Raw genomic sequence first — 16955 nt, 5'->3', positions numbered from 1 at the left:
TGCGTCTTATACGGCGAACTGTCTTCCTCTCTGTGCCGCGGCTCTCTGCCGCATCCTCGCTTTTATAAGGTTGCGCCTGTGACGTCACACGCACAGGGCACAAACCTTATAAAAGCACAGAAGCTGCTGGGAGCCACGGCACAGAGAGGAAGACATCACGGGAGCCGGAGGCCGGTGGGGGTAGGTTAGGGGGGAAATGGAAGGTGCTTGGGGGCCCTGGGGGAAGCTGAAGAATGCTGGGGGTGCTGTGGGGGAGCTGGAGGATGCTTGGAGGCCTTGGGGGATGCTGAAGGATACTTGGGGCGGGCCTGGGGGAAGCTGAAGGATACCAGGGGGGGCCCTGGGGGAAGCTGAAGGATACTTGGGGGGGCCTGGGGGAAGCTGAAGGATACTTGGGGGGGCCTGGGGGAAGCTGAAGGATACTTGGGGGGGCCTTGGGGAAGCTGAAGGATACTTGGGGGGGCCTGGGGGAAGCTGAAGGATACTTGGGGGGGCCTGGGGGAAGCTGAAGGATACTTGGGGGGGCCTGGGGGAAGCTGAAGGATACTTGGGGGGGCCCTGGGGGAAGCTGAAGGATACCTGGGGGGGCCCTGGGGGAAGCTGAAGGATACTTGGGGGGGCCTGGGGGAAGCTGAAGGATACTTGGGGGGGCCTGGGGGAAGCTGAAGGATACTTGGGGGGGCCTGGGGGAAGCTGAAGGATACCTGGGGGGGCCCTGGGGGAAGCTGAAGGATACTTGGGGGGGCCTGGGGGAAGCTGAAGGATACTTAGGGGGGCCTGGGGGAAGCTGAAGGATACTTGGGGGGGCCTGGGGGAAGCTGAAGGATACTTGGGGGGGCCTTGGGGAAGCTGAAGGATACTTGGGGGGGCCTGGGGGAAGCTGAAGGATACTTGGGGGGGCCTGGGGGAAGCTGAAGGATACTTGGGGGGGCCTGGGGGAAGCTGAAGGATACTTGGGGGGGCCTGGGGGAAGCTGAAGGATACCTGGGGGGGCCCTGGGGGAAGCTGAAGGATACTTGGGGGGGCCTGGGGGAAGCTGAAGGATACCTGGGGGGGCCCTGGGGGAAGCTGAAGGATACTTGGGGGGGCCTGGGGGAAGCTGAAGGATACCTGGGGGGGCCCTGGGGGAAGCTGAAGGATACTTGGGGGGGCCCTGGGGGAAGCTGAAGGATACCTGGGGGGGCCCTGGGGGAAGCTGAAGGATACTTGGGGGGGCCTGGGGGAAGCTGAAGGATACCTGGGGGGGCCCTGGGGGAAGCTGAAGGATGCTTGGAGGGGGCCCTGGGGGAAGCCTCATTATGTGCGAGCCCAGAGACAATTAACTTTATACAGTTGATATAAAATATTTTACTACAGTATTTGGTTCAGAATCTTTTTTTTCTAGATTTTTTTCTCCTTTAAAATTGGGTGCGTCTTATATTCTGGAGCGTCTTATAGGGCGAAAAATACGGTATGTCATTGCCAATGTATACTTTTCAGTACCAATATCCATCTTAAAATATTTTTTTGTCACCAAGAATAACTGGGAGATGAAACTGGTAAGATTCGTTTTTTCTGGTGTTTTTCAGCTCAGTAAATTTTAATCAACAATGATAAATACCTGAGAACAGAATAAAGTTGAGAAATATTGCATACTTCATGTGCAAAATTTATTTTAAAAAAACCCAGATTTCCGCCTAATGCAGATGGCTTCATTGGTAATAACTTTATTTTTAAAGATTTGATCTAAATATCCATTAGGGCAAAAAAAAACCCTTGAAATTAAAGTGTTTTTTTCCATAGGGCTATAATAGAAAAAGTCAAGATATCCTGAACTTATTTTTCTGTGAATATACGCTATTTACAATAAAAGGTGTAATTTTCAGTATGGAACTATATTTTTGCAGTAGGCTTTCCTTTACATACACATTAACAGTCCTGCTGCAGAGGCCTGGATGGCAAATCTCTCCACTGAACCATAGTAACATAGTTACATAGTAAGTTAGGTTGAAAAAAGATGCGCGTCCATCAAGTTCAACCATAATGCCTATATACAGTATAACCTGCCTAACTGCTAGTTGATCCAGAGGAAGGCAAAAGCCCCATCTGAAGCCTCTCTAATTTGCCGCAAAGGGGAAAAAATTCCTTCCTGACTCCAAGATGGCAATCGGACCAGTCCCTGGATCAACTTGTACTAAGAGCTATCTCCCATAACCCTGTATTCCCTCACTTGTACTGAGAGCTATCCCCCCTACCCCTGTATTCCCTCACTTGTACTGAGAGCTATCTCCCATACCCCTGTATTCCCTCACTTGTACTGAGAGCTATCTCCCATACCCCTGTATTCCCTCACTTGTACTGAGAGCTATCCCCCCTACCCCTGTATTCCCTCACTTGTACTGAGAGCTATATCCCCTACCCCTGTATTCCCTCACTTGTACTGAGAGCTATCTCCCCTACCCCTGTATTCCCTCACTTGTACTGAGAGCTATCTCCCATACCCCTGTATTCCCTCACTTGTACTGAGAGCTATCTCCCCTACCCCTGTATTCCCTCACTTGTACTGAGAGCTATATCCCCTACCCCTGTATTCCCTCACTTGTACTGAGAGCTATCTCCCTACCCCTGTATTCCCTCACTTGTACTGAAAGCTATCTCCCCTACCCCTGTATTCCCTCACTTGTACTGAGAGCTATCTCCCCTACCCCTGTATTCCCTCACTTGTACTGAGAGCTATCTCCCCTACCCCTGTATTCCCTCACTTGTACTGAGAGCTATCTCCCCTACCCCTGTATTCCCTCACTTGTACTGAGAGCTATCTCCCATACCCCTGTATTCCCTCACTTGTACTGAGAGCTATCTCCCATACCCCTGTATTCCCTCACTTGTACTGAGAGCTATCTCCCATACCCCTGTATTCCCTCACTTGTACTGAGAGCTATCTCCCCTACCCCTGTATTCCCTCACTTGTACTGAGAGCTATCTCCCCTACCCCTGTATTCCCTCACTTGTACTGAGAGCTATCCCCCCTACCCCTGTATTCCCTCACTTGTACTGAGAGCTATCTCCCATACCCCTGTATTCCCTCACTTGTACTGAGAGCTATCTCCCATACCCCTGTATTCCCTCACTTGTACTGAGAGCTATCTCCCATACCCCTGTATTCCCTCACTTGTACTGAGAGCTATCTCCCCTACACCTGTTTTCCCTCACTTGTACTGAGAGCTATCTCCCCTACCCCTGTATTCCCTCACTTGTACTGAGAGCTATCTCCCCTACCCCTGTATTCCCTCACTTGTACTGAGAGCTATACCCCCTACCCCTGTATTCCCTCACTTGTACTGAGAGCTATCTCCCCTACCCCTGTATTCCCTCACTTGTACTGAGAGCTATCTCCCCTACCCCTGTATTCCCTCACTTGTACTGAGAGCTATCTCCCCTACCCCTGTATTCCCTCACTTGAACTGAGAGCTATCTCCCATACCCCTGTATTCCCTCACTTGTACTAAGAGCTATCTCCCCTACCCCTGTATTCCCTCACTTGTACTGAGAGCTATCTCCCCTACCCCTGTATTTCCTCACTTGTACTGAGAGCTATCTCCCCTACCCCTGTATTCCCTCACTTGTACTGAGAGCTATCTCCCCTACCCCTGTATTCCCTCACTTGTACTGAGAGCTATCTCCCCTACCCCTGTATTCCCTCACTTGTACTGAGAGCTATCCCCCTACCCCTGTATTCCCTCACTTGTACTGAGAGCTATCTCCCGTACCCCTGTATTCCCTCACTTGTACTGAGAGCTATCCCCCTACCCCTGTATTCCCTCACTTGTACTGAGAGCTATCTCCCCTACCCCTGTATTCCCTCACTTGTACTGAGAGCTATCTCCCTACCCCTGTATTCCCTCACTTGTACTGAGAGCTATCTCCCCTACCCCTGTACTCCCTCACTTGTACTGAGAGCTATCTCCCCTACCCCTGTATTCCCTCACTTGTACTAAGAGCTATCTCCCATACCCCTGTATTCCCTCACTTGTACTGAGAGCTATCTCCCCTACTCCTGTATTCCCTCACTTGTACTGAGAGCTATCCCCCCTACCCCTGTATTCCCTCACTTGTACTGAGAGCAATCTCCCCTACCCCTGTATTCCCTCACTTGTACTGAGAGCTGTCTCCCCTACCACTGTATTCCCTCACTTGTACTGAGAGCTATCTCCCATACCCCTGTATTCCCTCACTTGTACTGAGAGCTATCTCCCCTACCCCTGTATTCCCTCACTTGTACTGAGAGCTATCTCCCCTACTCCTGTATTCCCTCACTTGTACTGACAGCTATCACCCCTACTCCTGTATTCCCTCACTTGTACTGAGAGCTATCTCCCCTACCCCTGTATTCCCTCACTTGTACTAAGAGCTATCCCCCTACTCTTGTATTCCCTCACTTGGATTGAGAGCTATCTCCCCTACCCATGTATTCCCTCACTTGTACTAAGAGCTATCCCCCTACCCCTTTATTCCCTCACTTGTACTGAGAGCTATCTCCCCTACCCCTGTATTCCCTCACTTGTACTGAGAGCTATCTCCCATACCCCTGTATTCCCTCACTTGTACTGAGAGCTATCTCCCCTACCCCTGTATTCCCTCACTTGTACTGAGAGCTATCTCCCCTACCCCTGTATTCCCTCACTTGTACTGAGAGCTATCTCCCCTACCCCTGTATTCCCTCACTTGTACTGAGAGCTATCCCCCCTACCCCTGTATTCCCTCACTTGTACTGAGAGCTATCTCCCCATACCCCTGTATTCCCTCACTTGTACTGAGAGCTATCTCCCCTACCCCTGTATTCCCTCACTTGTACTGAGAGCTATCTCCCCTACCCCTGTATTCCCTCACTTGTACTGATAGCTATCTCCAATAACCCTGTATTCCCTCACTTGTACTGAGAGCTATCTCCCCTACCCCTGTATTCCCTCACTTGTACTGAGAGTTATCTCCCATAACCCTGTATTCCCTCACTTGTACTGAGAGTTATCTCCCATAACCCTGTATTCCCTCACGTGTACTGAGAGCTATCTCCCCATACCCCTGTATTCCCTCACTTGTACTGAGAGCTATCTCCCCTACCCCTGTATTCCCTCACTTGTACTGAGAGCTATCTCCCCTACCCCTGTATTCCCTCACTTGTACTGATAGCTATCTCCAATAACCCTGTATTCCCTCACTTGTACTGAGAGCTATCTCCCCTACCCCTGTATTCCCTCACTTGTACTGAGAGTTATCTCCCATAACCCTGTATTCCCTCACTTGTACTGAGAGCTATCCCCCCTACCCCTGTATTCCCTCACTTGTACTGAGAGCTATCTCCCATACCCCTGTATTTCCTCACTTGTACTGAGAGCTATCTCCCCTACCCCTGTATTCCCTCACTTGTACTGAGAGCTATCTCCCCATACCCCTGTATTCCCTCACTTGTACTGAGAGCTATCTCCCATACCCCTGTATTCCCTCACTTGTACTGAGAGCTATCTCCCCTACCCCTGTATTCCCTCACTTGTACTGAGAGTTATCTCCCATACCCCTGTATTCCCTCACTTGTACTGAGAGCTATCTCCCATACCCCTGTATTCCCTCACTTGTACTGAGAGCTATCTCCCATACCCCTGTATTTCCTCACTTGTACTGAGAGCTATCTCCCCTACCCCTGTATTCCCTCACTTGTACTGAGAGCTATCTCCCCATACCCCTGTATTCCCTCACTTGTACTGAGAGCTATCTCCCATACCCCTGTATTCCCTTACTTGTACTGAGAGCTATCTCACCTACCCCTGTATTCCCTCACTTGTACTAAGAGCTATCTCCCCATACCCCTGTATTCCCTCACTTGTACTGAGAGCTATCTCCCATACCCCTGTATTCCCTTACTTGTACTGAGAGCTATCTCACCTACCCCTGTATTTCCTCACTTGTACTGAGAGCTATCTCCCATACCCCTGTATTCCCTCACTTGTACTGAGAGCTATCCCCCCTACCCCTGTATTCCCTCACTTGTACTGAGAGCTATCCCCCCTACCCCTGTATTCCCTCACTTGTACTGAGAGCTATCCCCCCTACCCCTGTATTCCCTCACTTCTACTGAGAGCTATCTCACCTACCCCTGCATTCCCTCACTTGTACTGAGAGCTATCTCCCCTACCCCTGTATTCCCTCACTTGTACTGAGAGCTATCTCCCATACCCCTGTATTCCCTCACTTGTACTGAGAGCTATCTCCCCTACCCCTGTATTCCCTCACTTGTACTGAGAGCTATCTCCCATACCCCTGTATTCCCTCACTTGTACTGAGAGCTATCTCCCCTACCCCTGTATTCCCTCACTTGTACTGAGAGTTATCTCCCATACCCCTGTATTCCCTCACTTGTACTGAGAGCTATCTCCCATACCCCTGTATTCCCTCACTTGTACTGAGAGCTATCTCCCCTACCCCTGTATTCCCTCACTTGTACTGAGAGCTATCTCCCATACCCCTGTATTCCCTCACTTGTACTGAGGGCTATCTCCCCTACCCCTGTATTCCCTCACTTGTACTGAGAGCTATCTCCCATACCCCTGTATTCCCTCACTTGTACTGAGAGCTATCTCCCATACCCCTGTATTCCCTCACTTGTACTGAGAGCTATCTCCCCTACACCTGTTTTCCCTCACTTGTACTGAGAGCTATCTCCCCTACCCCTGTATTCCCTCACTTGTACTGAGAGCTATCTCCCCTACCCCTGTATTCCCTCACTTGTACTGAGAGCTATACCCCCTACCCCTGTATTCCCTCACTTGTACTGAGAGCTATCTCCCCTACCCCTGTATTCCCTCACTTGTACTGAGAGCTATCTCCCCTACCCCTGTATTCCCTCACTTGTACTGAGAGCTATCTCCCCTACCCCTGTATTCCCTCACTTGAACTGAGAGCTATCTCCCATACCCCTGTATTCCCTCACTTGTACTAAGAGCTATCTCCCCTACCCCTGTATTCCCTCACTTGTACTGAGAGCTATCTCCCCTACCCCTGTATTTCCTCACTTGTACTGAGAGCTATCTCCCCTACCCCTGTATTCCCTCACTTGTACTGAGAGCTATCTCCCCTACCCCTGTACTCCCTCACTTGTACTGAGAGCTATCTCCCCTACCCCTGTATTCCCTCACTTGTACTAAGAGCTATCTCCCATACCCCTGTATTCCCTCACTTGTACTGAGAGCTATCTCCCCTACTCCTGTATTCCCTCACTTGTACTGAGAGCTATCCCCCCTACCCCTGTATTCCCTCACTTGTACTGAGAGCAATCTCCCCTACCCCTGTATTCCCTCACTTGTACTGAGAGCTGTCTCCCCTACCACTGTATTCCCTCACTTGTACTGAGAGCTATCTCCCATACCCCTGTATTCCCTCACTTGTACTGAGAGCTATCTCCCATACCCCTGTATTCCCTCACTTGTACTGAGAGCTATCTCCCCTACTCCTGTTTTCCCTCACTTGTACTGAGAGCTATCTCCCCTACCCCTGTATTCCCTCACTTGTACTGAGAGCTATCTCCCCTACTCCTGTATTCCCTCACTTGTACTGACAGCTATCACCCCTACTCCTGTATTCCCTCACTTGTACTGAGAGCTATCTCCCCTACCCCTGTATTCCCTCACTTGTACTAAGAGCTATCCCCCTACTCTTGTATTCCCTCACTTGGATTGAGAGCTATCTCCCCTACCCCTGTATTCCCTCACTTGTACTAAGAGCTATCCCCCCTACCCCTTTATTCCCTCACTTGTACTGAGAGCTATCTCCCCTACCCCTGTATTCCCTCACTTGTACTGAGAGCTATCTCCCCTACCCCTGTATTCCCTCACTTGTACTGAGAGCTATCTCCCCTACCCCTGTATTCCCTCACTTGTACTGAGAGCTATCTCCCCTACCCCTGTATTCCCTCACTTGTACTGAGAGCTATCTCCCCTACCCCTGTATTCCCTCACTTGTACTGAGAGCTATCCCCCCTACCCCTGTATTCCCTCACTTGTACTGAGAGCTATCTCCCCATACCCCTGTATTCCCTCACTTGTACTGAGAGCTATCTCCCCTACCCCTGTATTCCCTCACTTGTACTGAGAGCTATCTCCCCTACCCCTGTATTCCCTCACTTGTACTGATAGCTATCTCCAATAACCCTGTATTCCCTCACTTGTACTGAGAGCTATCTCCCCTACCCCTGTATTCCCTCACTTGTACTGAGAGTTATCTCCCATAACCCTGTATTCCCTCACGTGTACTGAGAGCTATCTCCCCATACCCCTGTATTCCCTCACGTGTACTGAGAGCTATCTCCCCATACCCCTGTATTCCCTCACTTGTACTGAGAGCTATCTCCCCTACCCCTGTATTCCCTCACTTGTACTGAGAGCTATCTCCCCTACCCCTGTATTCCCTCACTTGTACTGATAGCTATCTCCAATAACCCTGTATTCCCTCACTTGTACTGAGAGCTATCTCCCCTACCCCTGTATTCCCTCACTTGTACTGAGAGTTATCTCCCATAACCCTGTATTCCCTCACTTGTACTGAGAGCTATCCCCCCTACCCCTGTATTCCCTCACTTGTACTGAGAGCTATCTCCCATACCCCTGTATTTCCTCACTGTACTGAGAGCTATCTCCCCTACCCCTGTATTCCCTCACTTGTACTGAGAGCTATCTCCCCATACCCCTGTATTCCCTCACTTGTACTGAGAGCTATCTCCCATACCCCTGTATTCCCTCACTTGTACTGAGAGCTATCTCCCCTACCCCTGTATTCCCTCACTTGTACTGAGAGTTATCTCCCATACCCCTGTATTCCCTCACTTGTACTGAGAGCTATCTCCCATACCCCTGTATTCCCTCACTTGTACTGAGAGCTATCTCCCATACCCCTGTATTTCCTCACTTGTACTGAGAGCTATCTCCCCTACCCCTGTATTCCCTCACTTGTACTGAGAGCTATCTCCCATACCCCTGTATTCCCTCACTTGTACTGAGAGCTATCTCCCATACCCCTGTATTCCCTTACTTGTACTGAGAGCTATCTCACCTACCCCTGTATTCCCTCACTTGTACTAAGAGCTATCTCCCCATACCCCTGTATTCCCTCACTTGTACTGAGAGCTATCTCCCATACCCCTGTATTCCCTTACTTGTACTGAGAGCTATCTCACCTACCCCTGTATTTCCTCACTTGTACTGAGAGCTATCTCCCATACCCCTGTATTCCCTCACTTGTACTGAGAGCTATCCCCCCTACCCCTGTATTCCCTCACTTGTACTGAGAGCTATCCCCCCTACCCCTGTATTCCCTCACTTGTACTGAGAGCTATCCCCCCTACCCCTGTATTCCCTCACTTCTACTGAGAGCTATCTCACCTACCCCTGCATTCCCTCACTTGTACTGAGAGCTATCTCCCCTACCCCTGTATTCCCTCACTTGTACTGAGAGCTATCTCCCATACCCCTGTATTCCCTCACTTGTACTGAGAGCTATCTCCCCTACCCCTGTATTCCCTCACTTGTACTGAGAGCTATCTCCCATACCCCTGTATTCCCTCACTTGTACTGAGAGCTATCTCCCCTACCCCTGTATTCCCTCACTTGTACTGAGAGTTATCTCCCATACCCCTGTATTCCCTCACTTGTACTGAGAGCTATCTCCCATACCCCTGTATTCCCTCACTTGTACTGAGAGCTATCTCCCCTACCCCTGTATTCCCTCACTTGTACTGAGAGCTATCTCCCATACCCCTGTATTCCCTCACTTGTACTGAGGGCTATCTCCCCTACCCCTGTATTCCCTCACTTGTACTGAGAGCTATCCCCCCTACCCCTGTATTCCCTCACTTGTACTGAGAGTTATCTCCCATACCCCTGTATTCCCTCACTTGTACTGAGAGCTATCTCCCATACCCCTGTATTCCCTCACTTGTACTGAGAGCTATCTCCCCTACCCCTGTATTCCCTCACTTGTACTGAGAGCTATCTCCCATACCCCTGTATTCCCTCACTTGTACTGAGAGCTATCTCCCCTACCCCTGTATTCCCTCACTTGTACTGAGAGCTATCTCCCCTACCCCTGTATTCCCTCACTTGTACTGAGAGCTATCTCCCCTACCCCTGTATTCCCTCACTTGTACTGAGAGCTATCTCACCTACCCCTGTATTTCCTCACTTGTACTGAGAGCTATCTCCCATAACCCTGTATTCCCTCACTTGTACTGAGAGCTATCCACCCTACCCCTGTATTCCCTCACTTGTACTGAGAGCTATCCCCTCTACCCCTGTATTCCCTCACTTGTACTGAGAGCTATCTCCCATAACCCTGTATTCCCTCACTTGTACTGAGAGCTATCCACCCTACCCCTGTATTCCCTCACTTGTACTGAGAGCTATCCCCTCTACCCCTGTATTCCCTCACTTGTACTGAGAGCTATCTCCCATAACCCTGTATTCCCTCACTTGTACTGAGAGCTATCCACCCTACCCCTGTATTCCCTCACTTGTACTGAGAGCTATCCCCTCTACCCCTGTATTCCCTCACTTGTACTGAGAGCTATCTCCCATAACCCTGTATTCCCTCACTTGTACTGAGAGCTATCCACCCTACCCCTGTATTCCCTCACTTGTACTGAGAGCTATCCACCCTACCCCTGTATTCCCTCACTTGTACTGAGAGCTATCCCCTCTACCCCTGTATTCCCTCACTTGTACTGAGAGCTATCTCCCCTACCCCTGTATTCCCTCACTTGTACTGAGAGCTATCTCCCATACCCCTGTATTCCCTCACTTGTACTGAGAGCTATCCCCCCATACCCCTGTATTCCCTCACTTGCTAAGAATCTATCCAACCCCTTCTTAAAGCTATATAATGTATCAGCCAGCACGACTGATTCGGGGAGGGAATTTCACAACTTCACAGCTCTCACAGTAACAAACCCTTTCCGAATATTTAAACAGAACCTTCCTTCTTCTAAACAGAGTGGGTGCCCTCATGTCCATTGGAAGGACCTACTGGTAAATTAAACATTAGAGAGGTTATTATATGATGCCCTTATATATTTATACATAGTTATCATGTCACCCCTTAAGCGCCTCTTCCCCAGTGTAAACAGACCCAACTTGGCCAGTCTTTCTTCATAACTAAGACTTTCCATACCCTTACCATCTTAGTTGCCCTTGCCTTCAGACTGTATTTTAGCAGTAGGCTTTCCTTTAACATTGAGGTCTGGTTTTAGCAAAATAATGTAGCATTTTGGAGTAAATATACACAATAACAGTCCTGCTGCAGAGGCCTGGATGGCAAATATCTCCACTGCAACCATGTGTTTGCCTTTGGTGCTCAGGTATGTTGGGATGAAGGAGGCCCAGACACTGCAGAACACCAGCATGCTGAAGGTGATGTGCTGCGCCTCATTGAAACGGTCTGGTAACTTGCGAGCAATGAAAGCGACAGCAAAGCTAATAAGGGATAATACACCAATGTATGAAACCGCCAGATAGAAACTTATGATTGAACCTTCATTACATTGTAGAATTGTTTTTCCTGGTACAGTTTTATTATCAGACTCTACATGTGGTGGATTTAATATTAGCCAAATTACACATAATACAAATTCCCCAAATGAGCAAATAAAAACCACTCCCACTGAAATGTTCATTCTTCCCAACATTCTAAACATCTTTTCTATTTTTGTGGCTTTAAAAGCAATTAAAACCATTATTGTTTTTCCTAAAACTGAAGAAATAGCAACAGAGAAGACAAACACAAACGTGGTCTGTCTCAGCATGCAGGTAACCCCAGTAGGTTGTCCAATAAAGATGAAAGAGCAAAGGAAGGACATCAGAAGAGCCATAAGTAGGATGTAGCTGATGTTCTGATTATTGGCACGAACTATAGGAGTCCTTCTGTGTTTTATAAAGACCAAACACACTGCAGCAGTCAAAACAATAAAGACTGAAGCACATCCAGACAGTATATATCCTAAGAGATCTCCATAGGACAGGAAGTCAATGACTCTCTTAATGCACTGATCCCTAGCTGGATTCGGCCATTGGTCTTCAGCACATTTTACACAGCTTTCCACATCTAAGAATGAAAGCAATAGTCAGTCATTCCATTTTACAAAGCAATTCTTCTACTGAAGATTTAAGAACACTTGGTGGAGTAAAAATCCTCACATTCTTATCTGCAAGACCCAGGGTACAACCCTATTTTATTAAGCCTCTGTGTTCCATAACTGTTCTAACATTTCAAAGATATGCAGCAGACTGATTGTATTTACAAGCGCTCGCTTAAATTGTATTGACACTTGTGTAAATTTGGTGGCAAATAAACACCAGGCAGACAATTCATTATGCCCATTAATAATTAAGTTTAAATACAATGCACCCATTCACATTATATTTGAATTATAATTATAGGCTTTTATCATGCATATTTCATGTATGTAATTTCATAATTTATCATTTCAAATACAATGTTACCTCTTCTTAATGCTTTCTCCTGCATCTATTATACTATTATCTGCAAATCTTAGTTTTTACCTTACAAGTTGCTTATCTTTCTTGTCATTCTTAAAGCCTCTTTCTTAGTTCAAATGTTTAATATATACAAAGGGGCTGATTTACTAACCCACGAATCCGACCCGAATTGGAAAAGTTCCGACTTGAAAACGAACATTTTGCGACTTTTTCGTATGTTTTGCGATTTTTTCGGATTCTTTACGAATTTTTCATTACCAATACGATTTTTGCGTAAAAACGCGAGTTTTTCGTATCCATTACGAAAGTTGCGTAAAAAGTTGCGCATTTTTCGTAGCGTTAAAACTTACGCGAAAAGTTGCGCATTTTTCGTAGCGTTAAAACTTAAAAGGTGCAAAGTTTCGCGTAAGTTTTAACGCTACGAAAAAAGTGCAACTTTTTTCGCAAGTTTTAACGCTACGAAAAATCGCCAGATTTTACGCAACTTTCGTAATGGATACGAAAAACTCGCGTTTTTACGCAAAAATCGTATTGGTAACGAAAAATTCGTAAAGAATCCGAAAAAATCGCAAAACATACGAAAAAATCGTAAAATACCGATCATTACGAAAAAAACGCAATCGGACTCATTTCGACCCGTTCGTGGGTAAGTAAATCAGCCCCAAAGTCTCTGGGAAAACTGGGTGAGCAATTTGTATTCCATCACCATCTTTAATATAAAACAGCCAGATGTACTTGCCAACAAATGCCAACAAATGCAATCTAAACAATTTTTCCTTGTATATATATATATATATATATTGTCTTATCCGTTCATTCGGCTTCAAATATCATCTGTATGCTGATGATAGCCAAATTTATTTTTCGACCCCTTTGTTAACAGTTGAAACTGAGATATAGTATGTTTTTGGAGGTTTATATAGAGAAAAGGTATAGTATGGATAAAATAGCGTAACAGTAAAAGGGTAAATTGAAACCTGAATATAAATCAATTTAAGGCTTGCATTTCACTTCAGTTTGATAGGTTGGATAGGAGCTACAGTATCACTAGCTGTTTTGGGGTAAACTTGTTTATATTTTATAATTAGTATCTTGTTTGTAGGTTTCATTCATGTGTCTTGTGTATTAATTCAAATAATCACCCCTATACTTTCTTATATCAATGGGTTGGTTTATTTTCTCCTATCTCGTGTTATTTTAAGAGATGCCCTGTATGTTCCATATTTTATCCAAACAGTCTGCTGTATCAACCCACAGACCTAGTACAAAGTCTATTCTCCTCATATTAGATCTATTTTTAAAAATGTTTGTTCTAAAGGCAGTTCTGTCTTTTTCCATCTGCCTGTTATGGAACATCTTGCTTTGTATAGAATGGGGCTCAGACTTATTAAAAGGAAGGGCCTTGACTGGGTGAGGAAGGTCAGGCATGGGCTAGGGATAGAGATGGGGGAATGGCAGTATAGGGTTAACTGCTGGATGGCCGGAATAGGAAGGAGACAATGGGGTATAGGGAACATGGGAAAGGGATGTTCCTACCTTTTCCGGTTGGAGCAGAGGACAAGCAACATCCCACCCTCCCGCCCTGGTTTTTTTTTGTGGTAAGTTTACAGGTGGGGCATTGTAATTGGATACGTATGCCTTATTGTCACTGCTGCAGTGGATGTGGTTCTGCAGCATGCCAAGGGTCCCAGAACGGTGGTTTTATGGTTATCTGCTCCCACTTGCCCACCTGTTGCTCCTGTGATAGGCGGCCGGCATGGCAGGTAGCCCAGTTGGTTGTGGTCTTCCGGTGGGCAAGCATTCCGGGTGGGGATATAATGTTGATATAATGTTGATACAATGTTGATTCTTATTGTAAAATCTTAACAGTAATTTGTTAATAAAGCTGTGGCCTGTTTTTATCCCAACCTGGTTGTCCTTATTGCCTCCTGGGGGAAGGGGGGGGGGGTGTTGGGAACCCTTTCAGGTTAAAAGAAAAAGCTGACACAATTGACAATGCACAGTCATTGAGTTAGTGAGTCTCTGTGCAAAGGTTGTTAAGTTTTGGTGTTTGTTACTAGTGATGAGCGAATCTGTTCCGTTTCGCCGAAAAATTCGCGAATCTTTAAAAAGATCCGCGAAACGGCGAAAATGCCGTGCGACAAAAAAATGTATCGCCCGCGGCTATTAGTTTGTCGCGCAGCTATTGTTTCGTCGCCTGCAGCTATTATTTTGTTGCGCGGCTATTATTTCGTCGCGCGCGGCTATTGTTTCGTCACACGCGGCTATTATTTTGTCGCCCGCGGCTATTATTTTGCCGCCCGCGACAATTCTTTTTTTACGCTGGCGACAATTTTTGGACGTGCGGTGAATTTTTCCGCGGCAAATCCATGCCTGCCGAAACATTTCGCCCATCACTATTTGTTACCTAAAAATAACTGGTCCCTTTATGAACAAACGTCAGTTAGTGTGAGGGACTATATTAGATATGGTGGTCATATTCAGCACCTACAGGACTTGTTTTGCTAATAGGGTTACTTTTCACTATTCTGCCATTATGGAACAACGGTTAGGATATCATACAAACTGCTAGTATGAGATTTAATGCTTTTTCCCCATGATCATCTCCATTACTAACCACCTTTCTGTGCCCTTTTAACAGACATCTAATACTTGTGAACTGTATATTGCTAAAAAGGAAAACCCAATAAAATTAAGCAGAAAAGAAAATGGGCACGTTCCTCAATATTATCAAGAACGAATGTTTATTATTACTACAGGGGACAGAAGATTTTATTAACAGTCCATACACTTTGAGCAGCCTGTTTATTTGTACTCACCTGTATAATTTGAAATTTCCCCTTCAGAGCAGGGAATACAGTCAAAGCAACATTTTGGCCTCCCATTCTGATGAGCTCTTCGGTGACCAGAAGAACACGGTTCCATGCACACTGATGTGGGGGTCTTAAACATTAAAAGCAAACAGTTTAGGGTTCATTTTTACTCTGCTAATACCTTGGCACTCTCTCAGGCCCCAGTATCCAGACTTGTGTCTCTCATCCAGACACACAAGAGAGCCCATAGGTGTGGGGCCACATCCCTTTTGCAGACAGCTCTAATGTCATTACCTGGCTGAGAGGGAAAGTTAACCCATTTCCCCCCTTTAGACCCTCAGAGGGAGGGATATCTGTTATGATTAGTGATGAGCGAATCTGTCCCGTTTCGCTTCGCCCAAAAGCATTTGCCGCCCGATTATTTTGTCGCCTGCATCTATTTTTTTGTCGCCACAGCTATTTTTTCCACTCACGCTTTTTTTGACGCGACCACGCCAATTTGACACAAGACATGCAACAAATTTTTTTCCGGTGAATTTTTGCGAAACAATTCGCCAATGGTGAAATGGAGAAATTTGCTGCCAATCCATGCCTGGCAAAAAAATTCGCTCATCACTAATGGACACATGATTTCCATATTTCACTATATAAGAAGACGGCACGGATCAAATTTCCAGTACAATCATCCAAAAAAAAAATCAACATTGTATAACAGTATGCGGAAATTCGCTGCGAATCCATGCCTGGCGAAAAAATTCGCTTATCACTACTTATGATGTCCATTTAGATATATATTATATGATAAATTAAACTTCTGATGCGGTTTAAATGCATTGATTTTATTTAATAAAATATTATCTCTGATCTTACTGAATAGGAGTGTGCCCCTCTTTTGCTTGTATAAAGCTGCAGATTATTATGCATAATGTACCCCCTACTTCAATTTATAAAGATATTAGTATTACTGTTAATGAACTTTAATTTTTACAGGGATTGGTATAATAAGATATAAGTTTCATGTATATAATTCTTCTTTTTTGATAACTGCTTTACAAAACTTGTTTTTTTTATTGGTACAGGTATCGGACCCCTTATCCAGAAACCCATTATCCAGAAAGCTCCGAATTACGGAATGCCCGTCTCCCATAGACTCCATTATAAGCAAATAATTCAGAATTTTAAAACTGATTTCCTTTTTTTATGTAGAAATAAAACAGTACCTGTAATTGATTCCAACTAAGATATAATTACCCCTTATTGGGGGCAGAACAGCCCTATTGGGTTTATTTCATGGTTAAATGATTCCCTTTTCTCTGTAATAATAAAACAGTACCTGTACTTGATCCCAACTAAGATATAATTACCCCTTATTGGGGGCAGAACAGCCCTATTGGGTTTATTTCATGGTTAAATGATTCCCTTTTCTCTGTAATAATAAAACAGTACCTGTACTTGATCCCAACTAAGATATAATTACCCCTTATTGGGGGCAGAACAGCCCTATTGGGTTTATTTCATGGTTAAATGATTCCCTTTTCTCTGTAATAATAAAACAGTACCTGTACTTGATCCCAACTAAGATATAATTACCCCTTATTGGGGGCAGAACAGCCCTATTGGGTTTATT

At 46.1% G+C, this 16955-nt stretch overlaps 1 protein-coding gene across 1 annotated transcript; it reads right to left on the bottom strand.

Annotated features, from left to right (window-relative positions):
* Positions 1 to 11200: 11200 nt before the first annotated feature.
* Positions 11201 to 15501, bottom strand: rgd1566381 (vomeronasal type-2 receptor 26). Its single transcript, XM_031891776.1, has 2 exons — positions 15335 to 15501; positions 11201 to 12120 (listed from the first exon to the last, which is right to left on the bottom strand). The coding sequence occupies exons 1-2, from the start codon at positions 15465 to 15467 to the stop codon at positions 11201 to 11203; spliced, it is 1053 nt and encodes a 350-aa protein (XP_031747636.1). The 5' UTR covers positions 15468 to 15501.
* Between the last annotated feature and the right edge of the window lie 1454 nt (positions 15502 to 16955).

This window comes from Xenopus tropicalis, chromosome 8, assembly GCF_000004195.4.
Source record: "Xenopus tropicalis strain Nigerian chromosome 8, UCB_Xtro_10.0, whole genome shotgun sequence".
Classification (NCBI taxonomy): domain Eukaryota; kingdom Metazoa; phylum Chordata; class Amphibia; order Anura; family Pipidae; genus Xenopus; species Xenopus tropicalis.
Note: the sequence above shows the minus strand (reverse complement) of the source record. Positions and strands in the feature narration are given on the sequence as shown.